This window comes from Rhamphochromis sp. 'chilingali' (assembly GCF_963969265.1).
Source record: "Rhamphochromis sp. 'chilingali' genome assembly, chromosome: 19".
Taxonomy (NCBI): Eukaryota; Metazoa; Chordata; class Actinopteri; order Cichliformes; family Cichlidae; genus Rhamphochromis; species Rhamphochromis sp. 'chilingali'.
In genome coordinates, this window is record NC_137946.1 from 32,523,443 (window position 1) to 32,547,533 (window position 24,091).

General features: G+C 43.9%; 1 protein-coding gene across 1 annotated transcript; it reads right to left on the bottom strand.

Moving 5' to 3' along the window:
* Window positions 1-344: 344 nt before the first annotated feature.
* Window positions 345-23,407, bottom strand: LOC308387511 (hexokinase-4-like; the record flags this gene model as incomplete). Its single annotated transcript, XM_080867617.1, has 12 exons — window positions 345-1,589; window positions 2,789-3,022; window positions 3,100-3,255; window positions 3,429-3,612; window positions 6,359-6,458; window positions 6,975-7,070; window positions 7,531-7,650; window positions 7,731-7,879; window positions 8,712-8,874; window positions 17,678-17,794; window positions 21,898-22,054; window positions 23,364-23,407. The coding sequence occupies 12 exons, from the start codon at window positions 23,405-23,407 to the stop codon at window positions 1,391-1,393; spliced, it is 1,719 nt and encodes a 572-aa protein (XP_080723743.1). The 3' UTR covers window positions 345-1,390.
* Between the last annotated feature and the right edge of the window lie 684 nt (window positions 23,408-24,091).

The following is a 24,091-nucleotide window of genomic DNA, read 5'->3' on the forward strand; positions in this document are numbered from 1 at the left end:
GAGTGCACGTGAGTGCACGTGAGTGCACGTTCACGGCGGCTCGTTCAAACATCACCGTCAGAGCTCATGGAGAAATCGTCCACCGTCTCTTTACTTAAGCAGTCTGTGAACTGTGGCGTTTCCTCACATATTCTCTTTGCATCATGATGTTACTTCATTGAGGTCAAAGGTCACTGATTTCACCTGTTCAATCATACCTACTGGCCAATTTTCCAGCCTCTTATTGTCAGATGGGCATCGGCACAGCGAGGCTTCTTCTCAGTAGTTTCCTCCTCACCTGTTTATTTGTCATCAGCACCACAGCATCAGTAATGAAAACACACAGGCTCATTCTGATTGGACGGTTTAACATTTTTATTTATTCACTGGCTTTAGTGCACATTGTGCTGCAGCTCTTCTTCTGTGGTTGTTTGTACATAAACTCTTTATTCCCCATTAAAAAAAAGAGCAGGAGGATTTTTGGCACCTTAAAAAACACATTTCACAAACATCCTCTTCTCCCTCTTTTCTGCATCAGACTGAAGCATCTGTTATCTTTTACTTGGACACAAACAGATCACTGCTGTTCAGGATGACTGGAAATCTCACCAAGCAGCAAACGGTGCATTTCTCTGATAATTCTTAGTCTTGTGTTTTTTATTTATTGAGATTGAGGAAATTAAAAAAGCCAAATTATTTATTCCACTCTTTCTTGCCTTGTACCACCATGTGTGCTGACAACCGTCACAGATTTATGTTAATAAAAATAATCTTAAAAGCGCGACATTTCTCAGGGAAGCTCTGAATTGTTTCCGTTCCTTTAGCCTGTTTTTCATCAACATCATTTTCACACATTAAGGTTTGTAAACTGTCCATTTTTTTAAACTTTAAAATATCCTGTTATATAATCAGAACATCAGCTTTCAGTGGTTATTATTATTATTATTATTATTATTTAACATTACCGAGTTACACTCACAGTGACACACTGAGGAGGAAAACACTGTCTCTAACCAGCAATAGTGGGATCTGGGCCCCTCTGCCCCCCCTGGAGTATACGCCCCTTGCTGCAGTGATATAACAACACTTATTTTTAGGAATTGTTGCCACCACAAATCCCCCTGAAGCTATGCCCCTTATTAATAAATACGTTTTTAATGGATCAAAATCTCCATAGCGACCTATAAAATGACTTTAAATCTTCTCCTTTTGACGCATCGTTTACTTTTTAATACCTTTTTCAGTGAGTCTTGTGCAAGTTTTTGTGCTTTAAATACTCTGATCAACATGTTTTCTACTTCTTTTCTAATAAAATCTCAACATGATAAAATACCAGAGGATTCCCTCCACCTCTCTTTACATGATATGAACAGTTGCAGCTGCACTGAGGCATAGATTGGTCAAAAATACATTATTGACCCTCTTCCTCCTCCTCCTCCTCATTGTCCTCACCGTCGCTCTCCTCTAGCAGTCGGGACTGGTGAGCCAGCCTCTGCGCCACAGCCGTTACCATGGCAGCGCCCTTCCCGCTGCCGTCCTCCGAGACGAGAAAGGTGATGTCACACTGAGGGGCGAGCAGGCGCACCGCCTTCTGGAGCTTACTGCTGAAGCTGGAAAAGGAAGGAAAGAGAGAGGGAGGTGTTGAAAGGACAGAACTGCCAGATTTCACCGTTTAATGAGTTGCAAAAAACAAAACAAGAAATGGGTTTCTCTAATCTACACAAGATCAGAATGATAGCTACAGGCTCAAATCTATGCGTAGACCCAAACGCGGTGCTGAAGGTACTACAGTGTCTATTAAGTCAAGGCCTATTCATATAGTTTCTCTTTGCCAGAATAAAAAGGATTTGATAGCAGATACTGGATTGACCGATTCAGAAAAATGGGAAAGTTTGTGAAACTCAGGAAATCTAGGTTGGGATGTTCTCTTGGAGCCATTTCTAAATAACCGCAGATTCAGAGATCATCAGCTCAATGTGTCTCCACTTTGAGGGTCTGAAACAAGATCCAAACTGTCCCCCTCAGAAGAGGGAAAACCGGTCAGGATGTTCAGGAACAACCCAACAACCACCAAACTGCTGAAGCACCAGCGTCACTGTCCATCAACTGAAAGGGTGTCCACCAAGAAAGAAGTTCCTCCTTCAAGCTTAACTGAAATTTGCAGCATCCCACATGGACAAGTGCTTCATAATACAGCCTAGGACTACAGGTATCATTCCCGTGAAATTAAATGGAGTTTTATTTTAAATTACAATTTAATTATATTTTAAAGGTGGACATACACAATGTAAAATTACTTACATAGTACATATATTTACCCAAACGCATCAGAACTGTTTGCGGGATGAATAAAGCAGGCTAACATTAAGCTTGTGGAAATGCCTTCCCAGAGCCCTGACCCCAACCCTACTGAAAATATGGACTATGCTTAAAAGCCGGGTCTGTGCCAGGAACCCAACCAGTTTAAATGAACTCTACCAAAACTGGCAAGAAAAGTGATCAAATATTCAACCAGAGTTATGGCAGAGGCTTGTTGACGGCTACTAAAAGTGTCTGGTCAAAGTGCAACTTGCTAAAGAAGACTTAACCTAGTATTGATGGGAGTGTATGAATATATCTGAACCTGAATGTACAGAATAGTGCACTCAGTTCTTGTTTTTAAAGTCATTAAAAGTGTACTCTGTACAATCTTTCCAAACAATATTTAAGTATGCCTGTTAGAAAAGACTGGTTACTTAATATCAGCAAACCAACTGAAGTTTGGTGAAATGTTCAAATGTCTTTGCTCTGATCACCAAATGCCTCTTACGTGGGGTGTTTTCTGTACACTGTCCCGTCCACCCCGACAGTGGTCTTCAGGTGGCCCAGTTTGCGGTTGTTACGGATGCGGTTGACGAGGGTTGCCAGGGCGGCAGCACAGAGATAGGCCGAGCGTGAGGAGATAGTGTCGCAGACCAGGCGCACCACAGAGGCGTCGACCAGACTCCAATCCAGACCCAACTCAGTCAGAATCTTCTTGGCGTTCTCCAAACCGCTGTCCGGCCTGAGCACCAGACAAAGTGGTTAGATAATGAAGACCAGGAGAGACTGCTGGAAACAAGGAAAAGGCAAAAGACTCACTCCTCAATCTCAGAGATAAACTTGGTCTCAAACAGTCCACGGGTCCCCAATGCCTCCGATATCTGTCCTTTAAACAGCAGCTTGTCCTTGGTCATCTTCACCAGCACCAGTCGAACGATTTCTCCCAAATACATGCCGCTGATCATCTTCTCAAAGCTACAGGAGAATGCACATAATCAGGACAGAAACTCTCACAAACATTAGCTATCAGTTTCTAACTTCTGCTGTGGCAAAAAATTATTGTATAGAAGTTGTGTCAAAGACTTATCTGAAGCTGATCACATGAACGGGAGAGGTGTGTTATGATTCTGAATAGTTGTGAAACATACATGTGCACGCCGGGGTTGATGGAGGTCTTGTCCACCTCCACGTCGAACTCAGTCAGGATGTCATCCAAGCATCCATCATCCCCAAAGCCGCCCCACTCCGTGTTGATGCACATCCGTCCGTCCTCGCCCTCAATACGCTTCACATTCTTTATTTCCTCCATGTAGCAGGCGTTGGTTCCCGTACCTGCAGGACAATGTTGTTTAGATCTGTCAGTGCGCCCCAGGGTGGCTGTGGCTACAATGCTGCCATCACCAGTGTGTGAATGTGTGGATGACTGGTTGTGTAAAGCGCTTTGGGGTCCTTAGGGACTAGTAAAGCGCTATACAAATACAGGCCATTTACCATTTAAACCGCGAAGCATTTAGCAGCTTAGAAGAGTCAAAATCATAATAAAAGGGAATTATTCGCAACTCCAAATTGACCCCAAAATGTCATAAAATTAAAATATAATTTTCTGATATTTTAAAATATAAAAATTAAAATCTAGGTCTTGGAGGAAGCCCTCCAGATATAGCAATGAACGTTTGGCCCAAATATGGCAAATATGTACACTCGTGGGCCACACCGTTCTGTGACTCCTTCACCTATGGGCAGATGTCACTTGTCATTCAGACAACATCTGGCTCAGACAGCAGCTCCTGTGACATCATTCTCTGTTGTTTGAGTAAATTTGGGGGCTTGTCCGGGATTCTGAGCCAAGAAGCATCATAACCAAAGCACAAATCATACAGTGGGGCAAAAAAGTATTTAGTCAGCCACCGATTGTGCAAGTTCCCCCACTTAAAATGATGACAGAGGTCAGTAATTTGCACCAGAGGTACACTTCAACTGTGAGAGACAGAATGTGAAAAAAAAATCCATGAATCCACATGGTAGGATTTGTAAAGAATTTATTGGTAAATCAGGGTGGAAAATAAGTATTTGGTCAATAACAAAAATACAACTCAATACTTTGTAACATAACCTTTGTTGGCAATAACAGAGGTCAAACGTTTACTATAGGTCTTTACCAGGTTTGCACACACAGTAGCTGGTATTTTGGCCCATTCCTCCATGCAGATCTTCTCGAGAGCAGTGATGTTTTGGGGCTGTCGCCGAGCAACACGGACTTTCAACTCCCGCCACAGATTTTCTATGGGGTTGAGGTCTGGAGACTGGCTAGGCCACTCCAGGACTTTCAAATGCTTCTTACGGAGCCACTCCTTTGTTGCCCGGGCGGTGTGTTTTGGATCATTGTCATGTTGGAAGACCCAGCCTCGTTTCATCTTCAAAGTTCTCACTGATGGAAGGAGGTTTTGGCTCAAAATCTCACGATACATGGCCCCATTCATTCTGTCCTTAACACGGATCACTCGTCCTGTCCCCTTGGCAGAAAAACAGCCCCATAGCATGATGTTTCCACCCCCATGCTTCACAGTAGGTATGGTGTTCTTGGGATGCGACTCAGTATTCTTCTTCCTCCAAACATGACGAGTTGAGTTTATACCAAAAAGTTCTACTTTGGTTTCATCTGACCACATGACATTCTCCCAATCCTCTGCTGTATCATCCATGTGCTCTCTGGCAAACTTCAGACGGGCCTGGACATGCACTGGCTTCAGCAGCGGAACACGTCTGGCACTGCGGGATTTGATTCCCTGCCGTTGTAGTGTGTTACTGATGGTGACCTTTGTTACTTTGGTCCCAGCTCTCTGCAGGTCATTCACCAGGTCCCCCCGTGTGGTTCTGGGATCTTTGCTCACCGTTCTCATGATCATTTTGACCCCACGTGATGAGATCTTGCGTGGAGCCCCAGATCGAGGGAGATTATCAGTGGTCTTGTATGTCTTCCATTTTCTGATGATTGCTCCCACAGTTGATTTTTTCACACCAAGCTGCTTGCCTATTGTAGATTCACTCTTCCCAGTCTGGTGCAGGTCTACAATACTTTTCCTGGTGTCCTTCGAAAGCTCTTTGGTCTTGGCCATGGCGGAGTTTGGAGTCTGACTGTTTGAGGCTGTGGACAGGTGTCTTTTATACAGATGATGAGTTCAAACAGGTGCCATTCATACAGGTAACGAGTGGGGGACAGAAAAGCTTCTTACAGAAGACGTTACAGGTCTGTGAGAGCCAGAGATTTTCCTTGTTCGAGGTGACCAAATACTTATTTTCCACCCTGATTTACCAATAAATTCTTTACAAATCCTACCATGTGAATTCATGGATTTTTTTTTCACATTCTGTCTCTCACAGTTGAAGTGTACCTCTGGTGCAAATTACTGACCTCTGTCATCATTTTAAGTGGGGGAACTTGCACAATCGGTGGCTGACTAAATACTTTTTTGCCCCACTGTACTCTAACATCACATATTCCTGTGTCTAAAACCTGCTGCTACTACAGTACTACAAATAACATCTACTTTATAATACTATAACGTAGATGCGTAAACAGTAGCTTTCAATGTAAGCCTGGTATTTTCTTTGGGGACCATCATTTAGATCATTTTGTCTTCAGTAAGACTCAAAAATAGTGACTGAGAAGAAAAACCTTGTCAGGAAACTTTTTACAGGAGGCTGAGTCCATCCTGTATAAAAAGACTTTCATGTTTTCATGTTTGTGTACTTCTTGCCTTCTTGTGACTGTGGCTCTTTAGGGGTCATTTTCTTCTGCTTTGCGTCTCTTTGTGGTTGTTTTGTGTATCTATATAGCTGCTTTTATGTCTTTGTTGTGGATGTTTTATCCATTCAGTAATTTATTTATGACCTCAATAAACCGACTACTCATCATCTTGTCAGTGTGTTCGGGGCGTGCAGGCAAACACAGCTCAGTCAGACAGATGTGAGGTTTATCTATTTATAAAGCACAACAGCATGGCTGATTAAAGTGCAATAACGGCAAACATAAAAGACCAACACAGACAAAGACATCCCAGAGTGAAATTATGGTTACCAATGATCATGCCGATTTCACAGCTCTGGTCCTTGTAGCCACAGCTCATCATCGTTCCCACTGTGTCGTTCACCATGGCAACCGAGCCAATATGATAGTCCTGCAGAGAAGAAGACAGGCAGACAGGTGCATTTATATCTCGCCTATTCACAAATATCCTGCCTACACAGAGAGAGAAAGTGCCACGGTGCTTTTAATCTGCACCTCAGCAGCATGCACAGAGAGGTGAAGTGGGAAGAATTACTCGCAGATTCAAATATCAGGCCCACAAACAATTTAACATAACATTTTCTGTCAGCACATCAGCACGTGGTGCTACTGGGTTTATCCCTTACTGTTAAGTCCACGTCTCTTTAGACAATGACAGTTTTTTTGTAGCTTTGCCTCTGCACTCGTGGCTCGTATACGAGCTGCAGTTACTTTGATGCTCGAACATCATGAGTGAGTTAGCATCAACTGAAACAGCAATCAGTGTGTGCAGTGTCACTGAGTGTGTGTGTATAAAGAAACATTGTGCTGAAGGGTAAAACACTAAAACGCCGCAGCTGGAAGAACGGCTCTGCAGGCCAGAGCTGAAACACATGAATGTGATTTCTGGGAGTGTTTGTGGACCGACCCCTCTCCTGTGAATGGCCTCTTTCAGTAACTGGACCACGTCTTTCCCCTCCACCCCGGAGCAGTTGAAGCCTTTGGTCCAGCGGATCAGGATGCTCTGTGCAGAAAAACACAATTTACAGAATCTATCAGTGACATCGGTGTGAACGCGAGGACTGACACCGAGTTCACCTCAGAAGGAAAATCTGCTTTCAGGAATGTTTGGACTGTAGGAGGAGGCACAGAAACCCGGGGAGAGTCCGGGGTCTCTAAGGGTCAGTCGTCTTGGATCTCTGTGGTAGTTTTTTTTAAGGTTTTGTCTCTTTGTTTATGTTTTCTGCACTTTAGTGAAAGTTTTCTGTCTGTGATTATTTCTGATCATTTTCTTTTCCTTCTAAAAACTCATCTAAACCACCTTTAAAACCACGAACAGCCTAACAGCTACAGGCTGATGTCTCCTCAAACAGCCGAAACACACAGGTCACTGTTGTGTGTGTGTGTGTGTGTGTGTGTGTGTGTGTGTGTGTGTGTGTGTGTGTGTGTGTGTGTGTGTGTGTGTGTGTGTGTGTGTGGGAGACCTTGTCGATTTCCAGCTGTTCACAGGGGAAGGAGAAGGTGAAGCCCAGAGGAAGAGTTTGACCCTTCAGGTTATGAGACTCGAGGAAATCCCCAAGACAGGTGGCGATGTGGTCGAACAGCTGTACAGAGACACACGTGAATTTTGGGGATTCGCATGTTTCCGTTTGCTTCGTTTTCCTTCAGTGTGCATTTGTGTCACCTGTTCTCCGGTTCCCAGCATCATTTCCTGTGGGATGGCGCAGATCTGACTGTCCATCTTCAGAACCTTCTGCGCCTCCTCCTCCACACGGACGTGAAGCACACGGAAGTTTGTTCCTCCCAGATCCAACGCCAGGAAGTCGCCTTTCTCTGCCGACCGCATGATGAAGATTTAGTTACAGGAAGCCATCTTTAAAACGTAATTATAGCTTTAATAATTATAATACCGCCCTTTTATTTCCCTGCAAAGGTCTCTGACAATCTAAAGTGGAGGAAGTTGTGAATTACTCTGAGTGTTTTCATCGTTGCTGCAGTGCTGGTGCAGACATGCTATCAGACCCTGTTCAACTCCCGGCCACCAACTGTTCCACCTGCGAATCACTGAAAACCCTCCCACAGCCGTTTAAGCTTTAACTGCTTAGATTCATCAGCAGCTGTCCAGGGTTCCTCTACTGTAGCCACGTGAAGACGGCTGAAGCCTTCAACATCCAATCACAGCACGTGCCAGTGGGGAGTCAGCTTTGTCCCAGTGTGCACAAAACACAAATATGCAGGACTGCTTTCTTTATCTGCACAATATCTAAAATTAGAAACACCCTGTCTCAGAGTGATGCTCAGAAACTAGTTCATGCATTTATTACTTCTAAGCTGGACGACTGTAAAGCTTTAGTATCAGGATAATAAACAAACACAGCAGCAGGAGTACAAACAGGAACTATAAGATATCATCGTTCTCTCATACTGGCTTCTCTTCACTGGCTCCATGTTAAATAGAGACTGAAATTAAAGTCATTCTCCTCACACGTAAAGTCACAAATGTCTTAATTTTAAGAGAAAGAGTCACAGAGCTTAATCATTAGGACACATCTGGCCTGTAGCTCCAGGTGTAAGCATGTGTAGAAAGCAGCTGGAGGGTAAACCACACAGTTCTGGTTTTTATGGGAAGATTCAAAGTTTGGCTTTTATCTGAAAATGTCCTTACCCGTCCCATCAGGCGTGGCCCTGACAAAGGTGGGCAGCATCTTGACGGGCGCCTTGTGGTGCGAGTGCTTCCCTAAACCTCGGAGCAGATCCTTCCTGAGCCGAGCCGAAACCTCCTGCAGTGTCTCCGGGGACAGCTGGAAAGGCTGCAGGTACTTCTCCACCTGCAGAGGGAGGCCGTGTCACGTGAACAGCATAAAGACAGAAAGGTGTTCAGGGAGAAACCCAAACAAGGCAACTGTGTCATTTAACCACAAGATGACGACATTTCCTCAAAATCTGCAGAAGAACACACGACTGTTTGAAGCAGTGTTCAGCAGAGAAAAGCACCGCCCGGTGCAGAGGACGTCTGCCCGGGGGCAGCGGGCTCAGCAGGCGTGCTGACCTCCGGCTGCTCCTCTGGGAGACGCCGAGGTGTTCAGCAGAGAGGCAGGAACTCTGCCCTGAGATCTCCTCCTGCTGGACATGCCTGAAACACCTCACCAAGGAGGAGTTCAGGTCTGAGTCAGACTCCACTCTAATGACTGAGCTCCTCACCCTCTCTGAAGGAGGACCAGCTCTTCAGAGGAAGCTTCAGCTGCTCGTAGTGACCTCATTCACTCCCTGCAGCGTGTGGTGAGGCTTAAAATACAAAAACAACATTTAAACGCTTCTGCAGATACGTTCAGCACATCAAACCCACGGCTGAGCCTGAAAATCAATCTTTACTCATTTCTGATCACATGTTGTGACTCAGCTGCTGCTCTGTGAATCCGTCTGTGCTCGGAGACAGAACGGGCTGGAGTTTTGTCTCTAACAGCATCAGGCTGGAAGTCAGGCTGACACGGACGAGCAAACGAGATAAAGAAGGCTGTAACTGCGCTCAGCGACACAGCGTTTTAGATTCACGGTGAGATCCATAGACTGGCTTTACATTCGAAGAAGAGACGAATGTCCTTCAGGCGTCTTTTAAACAACTGGACACAGAAACTCTGAGTCAGATTTGATTCTGTTGACTGTGATGCTGCTGACTCCGTTTACATCGTTTTGAATGTGCTTTCGACGGCTCCATTACTGCACTGAAGCCTGCTCGCCTACAGGCGGCACAAAACACAGCTGACGCAGGCAGCGAGCTCATCGCTCATCTACGAACCGAAGAGCTTTTATTTGTTTGGAGTCTAACCTTTGTGTCCGGTTTTCGTTCTCTCCGGATCACCTGACTTGTTCCACAGACGGGACACAAACTCCGAGCTGATCACGCTTAAGACATTTAAAACAGGCCTTCCACCCAAAGTTACAGCTCGTTACTCTGTGCCCCCTCGCTGTTTAACCTGCACGACTCTGTTGTGTCTCTGTGGTCGCCCTGTTCTTGTTTCCAACAGAGCTTTATAAATAAAACGCTGCGGTTTAAATATTTTACAGATAACTGATGATTATTATTCACTGACCCGTCGCACTGTAACAGGATCTGTTTCATTTGATCTCTTGTGAAAGTTGAAAGTTGACACACTTTGAAGCTGATTTCACAAGATTAAATTAAATTAAACGGAGTAACTTCTGGAGAAGTTGCACAGGGATTGTTGCTTCTGCCGGATGTTGTCTGTTGAAATCAGCAGAATCAAAGTTTAAATTCTAAAACCAACCGAAAGTTTTTACTTTGAAAATTTGAGGGATTTCTCAGAAACATGATTTATTTGTACAACAACAGTCACCTCGGGGCGCTTTGTATTGTAAGGGTGAGAGAAAACCCACTGAGCGAGCACTTTGGTGACAGTGGGAAGGAAAAACTCCCTTTTAACAGGAAGAAACCTCCAGCAGAACCAGGCTCAGGGAGGGGCGGAAGACATGACTGAAAAGAAGAGAGCCAGAGATTATTAACAACTAATAATTAAATGCAGACTGGTGTCTAGAACAAACACTCAGTGCATTATGGGAAGCCTAAAGGAGCGCCCTGATGGGGTGATGTGGTGCCACGAAGTCTTAAAGAAAAGATGGAGAGAAGAGGAAGACCTCCGGGAAGACTCGTGGGTGTAGTAAAGAACAGGGTGTGGTAGAGACAGTATTCGATAGATAACTAGCAAAAAGCCGACCCACATTGCCAGGCCTGCAGCACATGTTCGTCTCATTTATGTTTAAAACACAGAAGTCTGTTTAAATTTATCATGTTGTTGTTTTTTTATATTCTTTATATCACTTTATAAAGTCACACGCCATAAACACCAAACACATAAATCATGAATACATATTTTATCGTTTTTCTTTGCAAGCTAGATATTTATTTTATACCACAAAATAATAATTACAGGCACTTTTAGCTTTGCTGTCTCATGAATATTTATTTAAACATGTGACCACACATCCCACTGCACAACAATGTACATGTAGCGTACATGTCAGCATTCATTTAGAGATTAGTTACTAGAATCTGAGTGTTGAATAGAGCTTGATAATCCTGGTCTGGTCAATTATTTAGTACATTTGATTGTGATTTAGTCGCACGTCTAAGACGAGTTTGGGATGATGCACATGCACATATACACTACGATCAACATATTAGGGTCCAGTGAACACAGGATATATGTCTTATTTCTGCATGTCGGCATGCTAATTAATGAGAACACAGCATTAAAAAGTCCCTGTGCAGATACAATATCAATTAAATGTATTTTATTGGTTATTAACAGTAATTATAAAATACCTTTTAAAGTAAATATCACTTTAAAGGTTCCTGCATGTTTGCTCAGTCTGCCACAGTCTAACGTTATGGTTTTAGCCTCTTATTGCACTGATCAGAAGGGAAAATCCAGAAGCTTTAATCACATGATGATGATGTCTTTATCTTTGCAGATAACTTGTCAGAAACAAAGAATTTAACACTTTAAATGTGCTGAGCAAAGCTACCAAAGTTTATTGAGAATTCATCAGAAACTTCAGGCTAGCTTAAGTCACGGGGATTCTTCTTTCGGTGAGAAATGATCCAGATGTTGTCTTACACATTGCCACAGCTGCTAGCATTGCTCAGTGAGGTTCAGCATCAGGCTCCAGGGCTGGAAAATGAAGCCAGCGCTCTCAGGACCACTCAAAGACTCGTACAGCCTGGTACCAAGTATCTTGCACATTGAAGAAAGGAGAGTCCATAAAGTATGTGTGTATAAATATCTGTGTTTGTTTACAGCAGTGGAAAAAATGAAAATGGGCATAAAATCACATGAAAAACCAGCATTCTCCCTGAGTGACCAACAGCAATATAATAATCTTCACACAAAAGCACCAAACACTCGTTACACAGACGTAAACAGAGCAGGTGAATATTTAAAGCACGCAAAGAACAGGAAGTAGCTGCGAGCTGCCGCAAACTGTTAGTGAGTGAATTCCTGACAGAGGTCAGGAAAAAACAGGAACAAAGGATCATATTTTTCATTTGTCAGATTCATGGTCAGTCATTGGTTTACTAACTTAAATCATGACTTTATGTATTTCATCATTTTTAAAGTGACAACCTCCAGTTTTTCAGCTGCAACTTCATGAATAAGAAATCGGAGCCAAACCTCCTTATTTCCACGAAACCGTGACAAGCAGCACGATCGCATCGATTTCTATGACATCCAGGGAGTTTGTTTTTTAAGGGCGAGGCTCTGATGACTCCCAAGATGATCGCCAAAGACTGTCACCAAGACCAAAGGTTTCAGCAACCTTCAGTTTACTGGTCCATGTCCATGATGCTGACAACAATAAGCAAAACAAACCAAACGTGACTAAACTAAGACTAAAAACACCAGTTTGTTCCAGGATGAAATCAGTCAGCCAGTAAAGCTGAAATTGATCCTCTAAAGTATCTGTGCCAGAAGAAAAATCAGAGTGTTCACCAGATGAAGAGTTAAAAGTATCCGAGAATATTGGAAATAGTATTTCGGGACCATAACGGACATCTAAGGAAAAAGTTGAAGTTCACAGTCAGAAAAGACGGAAATGAAGGAAACTGTGAGACTGCAGCAAACATGTGACTGAAAATCTGAGGGAATTTCTCAGAATCGTTACTCAGTTCAATTCAGTTTTATTTATATAGCGCCAAATCACAACAACAGTCACCTCGGGGCGCTTTGTATTGTAAGGGTGAGAGAAAACCCACTGAGCGAGCGCTTTGGTGACAGCGGGAAGGAAAAACTCCCTTTTAACAGGAAGAAACCTCCAGCAGAACCAGGCTCAGGGAGGGGCGGAAGACATGACTGAAAAGAAGAGAGCCAGAGATTATTAACAACTAATAATTAAATGCAGACTGGTGTCTAGAACAAACACTCAGTGCATTATGGGAAGCCTAAAGGAGCGCCCTGATGGGGTGATGTGGTGCCACGAAGTCTTAAAGATAAGATGGAGAGAAGAGGAAGACCTCCGGGAAGACTTAAATTCTCAGACAGAAAATACAGACATGAGAGAAACTCTGAGACCAGCGCCACAGAAAAAATATGGCTCCAACGTTAAACATGAACTAAGAGCCAAGTCATGAACACATCCACCCTCGGGTTGTTAACTCACGACGATGTCTCCAAGTCGAGGATTTCATCTTCCAGGAATGCGTTCCTTGTTGTTTACTTTGTTCTGCATAAATCAGCTTTGTTTTTGCAGATGTGTTTTATCAGTAATCATCAGAACGACCACGGCTCCACCTCTGGAGCTGAATAAAGGAGTGCTGCAGTTCCTCCAGCGTCCATGTGAGGCTCCAGCAGTCAGTCTCAACCTTTTGTCAGAGATAAACACGTCTACATGTAGCTGCTCGCCTTCATCGCTTATGATGTTTGGGGCATTTTTAATAGATTCTCTGACTAATATTACTGTTTCAGACCATTCTGAAGTCTGTGCTTCAGTTTCAGTGAGTAAAATTCACACATTTATGAGTCTGTTACTTGGACTCCAACGTTTCATCCACACATTTGGCTTCAAAAGGCCTCCGTGGCAGCAAGCAGGTCTCACTGCCGTGTCTCACTGAAGCTTCAAAGTATGCAGAACTGTCCAGAACATGTATGCGCTCTACATACATACACAGCACAAAGGCTGTTACACAGACACGTAGGCTCTATGTGAGGGAATAGAAAGGCAGCGAGAAAATCAGCAAAGCAAAAACGTATAACTGACTCTGTACAGTAGCACGGAGCAGCTGTACCCGAGCCACACGATGGATCAAACACACGAATTGCTGAGTGAAAATGTGTTTGACTCAGTCATCGTGCTGGTGGCTTGGCTTCTCCGCTTCCTCTGAGCGCTGAAGTTCCTCAACTGCCACAAGAGTGGCAGCCGAACCCAGATCGCCCTGAGCCATTTTACGACAGGAAACACCTTCCTGACTCGCTGTGCAGCTACAGTGCCAGCGACTGGTTTCTTCTTCTTCTTCACTTCCTCTGGATCAGCTGTGAGCAGCCAGTGTTGATACTACAGAAGAAATATTAAGCTAGGAGGTGTCCGGTTACTTTTGAACCACAGTGGTCTGGATGCTGTGCTTTAACAGGATAATATCTCCCCCACACTTCCCCTTAAATTCACCTGCTCAAACCAGCACCTTTATTCTCCATTATTTTATTTCAAGTTTATTTTAAATTGAATGAAGCACATAAAACTTTAGTTTCACTTCCAAATGTTGAATGTCCTCCCGGCTAAACGTGTACCTGTCCGTCTTGATGGAGGAATGAAGTCAGCCTCGCCTGCTGGGAGGGAGGAACCCAGAGACGAGCGTGTGGAGGCACGAGGAGGAGCGAGGACAGTGGAGGAGAGAAAACTCGCTCCTGGAAAAGTACTGCAGCTGAGGACTCAGTCAGAGACAAAGAGGAGGCAGACACGTTTGTATCCCTGCCTCACGGCAGCATCTGATCCTGGGACAAAGTTTAACTCCAACCACAGCTGCTGTTTAGGTTGATATCAGGTTCATTTCTGACTGCGAATCAATAATTTAACCACTGATAACAGTTTGATACAGCAGAGTTGCTGAGCTCTAAATGTAAAGTCAAACTTCCACACAGATTACTTTAAAAGCTTCTTAAAGTAAGGACGGAGCTGCAGCGGCAGGGCTGTTCAAACTTGTTTACCGTAAAGAACATGTGTGACGGTGGGAGGAAAAAAGCCAACCTGCCAAAGAAGTCCTACAACATGAGACCTGGAAGCACACACACATTTCACAACACTGGCTGCCAGGGCGTGTTCGCAGCAGCTTACAGGCCTTCATCAGGCTTTGTGATGGTGACACGAACCTGAATGCAAAACAAACATGTGTTTACGTGAAATCAGAGGCAGGAAGAGGCTGGGCTGACACAGCGAGTAATGATCCTCTGGAGATGGCAGCAACAATTCAGCCTTGCTGTTTTCCCGGCTTCCTTCAGAGCTGGAAAATCACTGCACAGCTCTTCAGACCGTGTCCACGTTACTGTGCAGGTACCTGAGCGCAGGTGTGAAAGGTCAGAGGTGAAAAGCAGCTTCGGATTCAGGGCAGAATTATGTGCTTGGACAGGTTTGTCAGAACCGTAACAAAACATCGCGTAAATAAAGTTTATTACAACTTCTTTCCTTTACAGCACCAACTTCCTCCATCTCACCCTGTTCTTTACTACACCCACGAGTCTTCCCGGAGGTCTTCCTCTTCTCTCCATCTTATCTTTAAGACTTCGTGGCACCACATCACCCCATCAGGGCGCTCCTTTAGGCTTCCCATAATGCACTGAGTGTTTGTTCTAGACACCAGTCTGCATTTAATTATTAGTTGTTAATAATCTCTGGCTCTCTTCTTTTCAGTCATGTCTTCCGCCCCTCCCTGAGCCTGGTTCTGCTGGAGGTTTCTTCCTGTTAAAAGGGAGTTTTTCCTTCCCGCTGTCACCAAAGTGCTCGCTCAGTGGGTTTTCTCTCACCCTTACATTATAAAGCGCCCCGAGGTGACTGTTGTTGCGATTTGGCGCTATATAAATAAAACTGAATTGAACTGAGTAACGATTCTGAGAAATTCCCTCAGATTTTCAGTCACATGTTTGCTGCAGTCTCACAGTTTCCTTCATTTCCGTCTTTTCTGACTGTGAACTTCAACTTTTTCCTTAGATGTCCGTTATGGTCCCGAAATACTATTTCCAATATTCTCGGATACTTTTAACTCTTCATCTGGTGAACACTCTGATTTTTCTTCTGGCACAGATACTTTAGAGGATCAATTTCAGCTTTACTGGCTGACTGATTTCATCCTGGAACAAACTGGTGTTTTTAGTCTTAGTTTAGTCACGTTTGGTTTGTTTTGCTTATTGTTGTCAGCATCATGGACATGGACCAGTAAACCGAAGGTTGCTGAAACCTTTGGTCTTGGTGACAGTCTTTGGCGATCATCTTGGGAGTCATCAGAGCCTCGCCCTTAAAAAACAAACTCCCTGGATGTCATAGAAATCGATGCGATCGTGCTGCTTGTCACGGTTTCGTGGAAATAAGGAGGTTTGGCTCCGATTTCTTATTCATGAAGTTGCAGCTGAAAAACTGGAGGTTGTCACTTTAAAAATGATGAAATACATAAAGTCATGATTTAAGTTAGTAAACCAATGACTGACCATGAATCTGACAAATGAAAAATATGATCCTTTGTTCCTGTTTTTTCCTGACCTCTGTCAGGAATTCACTCACTAACAGTTTGCGGCAGCTCGCAGCTACTTCCTGTTCTTTGCGTGCTTTAAATATTCACCTGCTCTGTTTACGTCTGTGTAACGAGTGTTTGGTGCTTTTGTGTGAAGATTATTATATTGCTGTTGGTCACTCAGGGAGAATGCTGGTTTTTCATGTGATTTTATGCCCATTTTCATTTTTTCCACTGCTGTAAACAAACACAGATATTTATACACACATACTTTATGGACTCTCCTTTCTTCAATGTGCAAGATACTTGGTACCAGGCTGTACGAGTCTTTGAGTGGTCCTGAGAGCGCTGGCTTCATTTTCCAGCCCTGGAGCCTGATGCTGAACCTCACTGAGCAATGCTAGCAGCTGTGGCAATGTGTAAGACAACATCTGGATCATTTCTCACCGAAAGAAGAATCCCCGTGACTTAAGCTAGCCTGAAGTTTCTGATGAATTCTCAATAAACTTTGGTAGCTTTGCTCAGCACATTTAAAGTGTTAAATTCTTTGTTTCTGACAAGTTATCTGCAAAGATAAAGACATCATCATCATGTGATTAAAGCTTCTGGATTTTCCCTTCTGATCAGTGCAATAAGAGGCTAAAACCATAACGTTAGACTGTGGCAGACTGAGCAAACATGCAGGAACCTTTAAAGTGATATTTACTTTAAAAGGTATTTTATAATTACTGTTAATAACCAATAAAATACATTTAATTGATATTGTATCTGCACAGGGACTTTTTAATGCTGTGTTCTCATTAATTAGCATGCCGACATGCAGAAATAAGACATATATCCTGTGTTCACTGGACCCTAATATGTTGATCGTAGTGTATATGTGCATGTGCATCATCCCAAACTCGTCTTAGACGTGCGACTAAATCACAATCAAATGTACTAAATAATTGACCAGACCAGGATTATCAAGCTCTATTCAACACTCAGATTCTAGTAACTAATCTCTAAATGAATGCTGACATGTACGCTACATGTACATTGTTGTGCAGTGGGATGTGTGGTCACATGTTTAAATAAATATTCATGAGACAGCAAAGCTAAAAGTGCCTGTAATTATTATTTTGTGGTATAAAATAAATATCTAGCTTGCAAAGAAAAACGATAAAATATGTATTCATGATTTATGTGTTTGGTGTTTATAGCGTGTGACTTTATAAAGTGATATAAAGAATATAAAAAAACAACAACATGATAAATTTAAACAGACTTCTGTGTTTTAAACATAAATGAGACGAACATGTGCTGCAGGCCTGGCAATGTGGGTCGGCTTTTTGCTAGTTATCTATCGAATACTGTCTCTACCACAAAAATATCATACATACCAACCAGGTGACACGTACCTTACTGAGCGTGTCCGGAGGGATGCCGTCCAGGTGCAGGGCGGCGGTGTCGCTGCTCATTTTGGCTTTCTTGGTTATCTGAACGTTGGACTCGCCGTTTGCTTGTGTGTTGCTCATCTGGATGAAAACAGGTCAAAAGACGATTAATTAAGCTGACAGGGTTAAATTATCAGAAAAAGAGGACAATAAGACTCAGATAAAATTAAAGAATTAAAAGTAAGATAATATGGCGTCTTCTGAGACGTCACCCCGTTGTTGCCCTGACAGGTTTTAGAAAAATCAATCAATGATCTTTGATTTTCAGACTAATTTTCCCAGAGTCAGCGTCACAGCATCTCACGTGCCCGCGAGTTTATAGCGTAAGTGGTCTGCATTTATTTGAGCTGCGCCATAACCACAATGATTGTTGGTGAAACCCGACCGGTCTTATTCTGTGGTTCATACAAAACGGGAAAGGTACGGAGCCCCCCAGGGGACATGGGAGGAAAAAAAAAATTAGGGAGGAAAAAAAAAAAAATTAGGGAGGAAAAAAAAAATTAAGACGGACTTTTTGCGAGCGCTCGCAAAAGTATTGCGAGCGCTCGCAAAAGTATTGCAAGCGCTCGCAAAAGTATTGCGAGATCTCGCAAAAGTTTTAGCCGCATTCTTCGGAGGCCGCCAGCTCGAAGCCGACCGGGAGGTCGAGGCACGATGTGCCGGGAAAGCGGTGTTCCTCCCGGCTGTAGTAGGTCTCGACCGCCCGTTAGCTTCGAGCTAGTGGGTGTCAGATCTCCAAAAACGTCGGAGCTCTTTTGCAAATATGTGATGTCTTGTAAACCGAGCAGGTATCTGACGTTTACACAACTACATTCACGCCTCAAAATATCTTAAAAGTGTATTTTGTGACCCAGAAAGAGTAATATTACAACTAAGTAGCTGCCGCCATTGTTGGAGTTTTGCGAGATCTCGCAATACTTTTGCGAGTGCTCGCAATACTTTTGCGAGATCTCGCAAAAGTCCGACTTAATTTTTTTTTTTCTCCCTAATTTTTTTTTTTTCCTCCGTAATTTTTTTTTCTCCCATGTCCCCTGGGGGGCTCCGTAGGAAAGTACGGATTTATTTAGAGAAATTAAAACACTGGGGGGAAAAAGTATTTTTACCACACTCACGATCAACTAATCAAGTGGACGCTTGTTGCCATGCAGCACCTAAAATATGTGTAAATTTCTACTTACTAAGGAGCAAGTTGAAATTTTGATACTTCAGCTGCATGAAGAAGCTTGCAGATGAATCAAATCATCATTAAAATAAACTCCATTGCTGAAACATGTTGCCTGAATGATCTGTAAAGATTAAAGCTAGCATGCTAACTCTTCATTAGCAGCTCCACGGGTGTCATGTCACAGGCAGATTATGTTTATTTTATTTAACAGATGTGATACACAGCAACGAACACGAACGCTGAAGTTAATTATGTAAATATGCCCAAAAAAGCTGTTTCAGTTTAGAACCAGACGGCAACCTCGTGCTAATGTGGACAGTGTGCATTCTGCTGTGGTTTGCTAGCTGTTGCTAGGCAGAATTGGCCTCAGAAGTGGTGCTGCAGTAAAAACCTTGTTGCAGTTGCTTCGGTTGCTGTCAGCTTGCTGTGTTCTCTATCATATCGAGACTCTCTCTTCCCGAGTAGAGAGATAGTCTTTTATTCAGAGAACCAAGGTTACGGTGTAACCATAGAGTCGCTCCACAATTTGGATGGAAAACTCCAGCTGTGATGCAAAAAGTTGCACCTGTTGAAGCGTTTTCGTTTCAGCAGTTAGACACAGCTTTTCATTTAACAGCGAACTGTTTCTGTTTGCATCGCACTTTTTCCAGGTTTACTGCGCTCGGAGGTTAGCTCATGATTTTTAATGTAACACCTTTATCTCTTTCACCAAGCATGAGCCTCAGTGATCCTGTCACCAGGGGAAAATGTGTTGTTCCCTCAAAGGTATCAGCAATCGATTTCACAGCAGCTGCCTGCAACCACTTACAATTTTACAGTAAAAGTCACAAAAGTAAAATTTTGAGCACTGTGATAACCCTCAGAAGTCATTATTAATAAACCGAACACTTTGCTGTTAGAAAACATACATCGTATCCTTTTTAAAACATTTTCTCCCAAGTGTTGGAAACCAGCAGACAAAGTAATCACACTGACTCATAAGGGTGTTACAGTGCTCAGAGACCTCATAACATCCAGTGAGCTTTACTGTTATAGTCAGGGTTAGGATAAGGCTGAGGTCACGACCCATCACCACGTGGACCTGACAGTGTCAGATTTTACCCACTGAAATGAAAAAGCTTTAACAGAAAAAGCTGCAAAGCATCTTTAGTAGAGCTAAAATATATTTATAAAAGTAAGAATTACTGTTGACCTGCTGTGCTGATGCGTCCTCGGCGTAAACTCAGGTTTTCACGCAGGGAAACAAAGTGAGCGCCGTAAAGCAACGATTAAACGTGCCTTTGAGCAAACATCTCGAAGCTTTAAATGCTGTTAGATGCAGAATTCAAAGCACACAGAAAGGAAGGTGCAGCGAGGAGCACACGAAAGAGGAACAAGATTTTTCTTCACATCCTGCAGTCGACTTGACGTGGACATGAATAACAACAGGTCCAAATGCAAACATAGGCCCGGAGTAAACGTCATATGTCCTGTGTTACTACCTGAAGTGTCAACAGAGCACACCTGAGAACAGCTGGGAGCCGTAACTGGAGTTACGAGCGGCGAGTTTAAAGAAACCTGAAAAGCTGCTTCCACTTCACGTCCTCAGAGTCAGCAAAAGGACTCCCGAAATCCAACGGCGTGACACTGTGACCAAAATAAAACAGTTTTCTGAAGTGAAACTGGACAATGAAGAGACAAATGCATGACTGCGTCTGATGACAGCAGGATTTTACCTTTTTTTGAAAAACTGGGAATATTGATGATGCAACACTTGCAGTCAGCTTTCACATGTCGCAGAAAGTTTTTATTTCACTCTAATAGTTACTAAATGATAATGAAACAGTTTTAAATGCAGGAAGTTGACAGTTTTAGTGATGACTTTAAAGCCACAGCAGATTTTCCTTCATTCAGTAACATTGTTTTAGTTTATTGGGGTATTTTTGTCTGTTTTTATTATGTTAGTGTTTTATAATCAGCTCTTTATAGAGCTTGTCTGGTCTTGATGGACGCCTGTTTCCAGAATGGTTTGAATTCGCTCCTTCACTTCAGCAAGGTGAGGGAGTCTTTTGGCCGTGTTGACATGAGAGCGTCACACAGGTGCTGCAGACGTGTCCTCTGCACATCCTGTTGTACTGACCTTTGACCTACGATTCTCTGTGAACCCCACAGACTCAGAGCCGACAACCACATCACGTTCAAAGTCACTTCCTTCCACACTCTGATGCGCGGGGTGAACTTCAGCAGGCCGAGTCTACGTGTCTGAACGCTCAGAGTTGCTGTCCTGTGACTGGCTGATGGTTTTGTGGTTCTTTATTTGCTTCCTGCCTCTTTCTCTTACAGCATCCAGTAATTGAGTAAATTTAAAAACCCGTGCAGAGCACCGAGTTACACTAGAGCAGGGATCAGGTTGTGACACCCGTGACCTCCTGTGGATTAGGGTTTTTGGGTGGAGTAGCCTCTGAGATCACATAACAAACAAACAAACAAACAAACAAACAAACAAACAAACAAACAAACAAACAAACAAACAAACCAGCTCCCAGGTAAACCTGCAAGCTTCACTGCTCTCCACACCTGTCAATTCTGAAACCACGCCCCATATTTTTCAGGTGACACCTCATTAGTGACGTAAAAATTTCTGATTCCTTTACACTTTTATTTTGAAACAAGTTAAACTGCCTGCATCATCGCGCTGACAGGTTCCTGAGACTGTGCGGTGACCCTGCGGAGAGGTCGATATGAAGAATAACAGCAATGATCAGATTCCGGCTGCGCCCGAAGGCAACGTGAAACAAGTCTGACTAGTTCTAACTGAGCCAAAGATTCCGAGCAGCGCAAACCCGTCAGAGAGACCGGGCTAGTGACAAAAAAACAAAACAGCGGCTCGGGGTCCTTTACCAGGACGCAGGGGGTCTCAGGGTGAGACAGGATGGGCGGTGAAGTCACCAATCAGCCGCTCGCACTGATGCAGACACTCGTGCAAACTCCTCATCCTCTCTGCGTAAAAAGCCACGGACTGAAGCGAACTCAGACTCACCTTTGCGTCCGGCTCCGCGCGCTCAGCCTCACAGCTCTGAGCTTCCTTAATGAATGAGAGGCAGGGAGAGCGCGTGAGGTGCTCATTTTGGGAATCGTTTACACCCACTTCGTGTCGCAACACGGCAACCTCCCGCTGTTCACGAGCGGATCTACAGCTGATCGCGCGTAAAAATGCCGGGGTCGTGCCAGAGAGTTTCCGATGTTTCTGCGTGTTTTACGTGGAACATCTTTAACTGTATTACTTGTATTAACACACGGTGGTGATGTAGAAATATGACGGAGGCACATATAAAGTTCTGAAGTTCTCTATGATTCTGCGTAATTGTACCCACGCTTCAATCACTGACAGCGTGTTTGTGGAGCTGTGATGTTCCTGCTGCTCTCTCCGTCTGAGCTCTCATCAAAAACACATAAAACAGTTTGTGACCGGAGCTGTTTCTGGACCAAAAGGACTCCACATCACTCACGTTTGACCTGCTCGTGACGGATTACAGGTCAAAAAGTCATTTTTAACAGTTTAACCAACCTCCAGGGTGGAGGCTGGTTAAAAGGGTGGGGGTGAAGCCGGTATGAAACCACCCACACACACACACACACACGCACGTACGCGCGCGCGCGCACACACACACACACACACACACGCACGTACGCGCGCGCGCGCGCGCGCGCACACACACACACACACACACACACACACACACACACACACACACACACACACAGAGAAATGATTAATTATTGGTGATTTAAAATGAATCCGAGTCACGTGGATCAGTTATCACGCGGAGTGAGGCTCGGATTTATTTGTCAAAATTAACCTTGAACCGGTCGGTGAGTGGGTGGTAATTGGAGGGGGTGGGTGGGTGTCTGAGTGTGGAACGTTTCAGCATAAGACACTCCGAGAGGAGCCGCAGGTGTGGGAACCTCCTCAGACATATGACACGTTTTTCTCTTTTCTCTCTTTCATGTTTGATGTTCTTAATGTCCTGTTTCTATAACGTTTTATTTATTACATTTTTCTCATATCTCTGCTGAGTTACTGCATACACAGTGCTGTGCAACAGTTTTATTTCTTAATATTTCCAGGAAGAAACAGGAAGAAAGCACCAGCAGAACCAGGCTCAGGGAGGGGGGCATCTGTCACTGGGGGCAAATAGGTCATGAAATCCAACATGCAGTCACCTTTCAGTGGGAGCGTCGGACGAATTCCTCCCGTTCATTTCTCCAGCTTTTCCTGCACAGCTGAACGTCACTGTGAACATCAGTGTTTCTCTGGACGTAGGCAGACGGCAGCATGTGAGTCAAAACGAATTTCAGGAAACTAAAAGCAGTGTTAAGTATCTGAAGCTGTCTGCGACCCCCCCTCCTTTTGCTTGCCATTTCCTACATACACAGACTGCAGGCTGGTGACAATTTGGGAATCTCCAGCTCCAGAGGGAGGAGGCCCTTATAAAAGGAACTCACCTGTGGCTAGAGGTGGCTCTCTGCTCCTCGCTGCTAAGGATCATGTGGCACATGTGCTGAGCTGCCCTGGATCTTTTCATTTGTTGTGTAAGGTTTGTGGGGGGGGGGGACCCTGCACATTTCATGCATGTAATGTTTGAGTTTATTTTGTGAGTTGAGGAGTAGCACTTTCTTTTCTTTTGTTTTCCTCTTAGAGTAAACCTCAGCTTAGTTCTGGTTTTTGTCTTTTTGGTGTTTTTCTTTGGCACAACCTTTCTCCCCCACATTGTTGTATGGCTTGGAGACATTGGTTTCTTTGAGGAACAGCCCAAAAAAGCTCTTATCTGCTACAACACTTGTACCGACCTATTGGAGTTGGTGCGTAACAACCAGACTTTGGTTTTACTCTCTGTGGGTTTTATTGTCCAGCAGCCCGAGGAGGCAGATGTTCCCGTCTGACGAGGGTCGAGTGTTCCTCGAGAACGTGAAGAAGTTTGTTCGGTTTTAGTTTAAAATTGACACCTGGAAGCAGCAAATACGATAAAACGGCCGGACTGCTGTCTCTAGGTAAAACAATAACAGCGCTTCATTCCCTCTGGCATACGTCAACTCCATCCAACCACACCTCCGCCTCCCACCACCTCCTCCACTGAGGCGTTCTAGAGCCAGCTGCCACTAGGACACGCCCACAACACCTGAGGTGCCCAGACGCCTGAGCCTGAATGTCCGAGCTTTCCCTGTGATCCCAG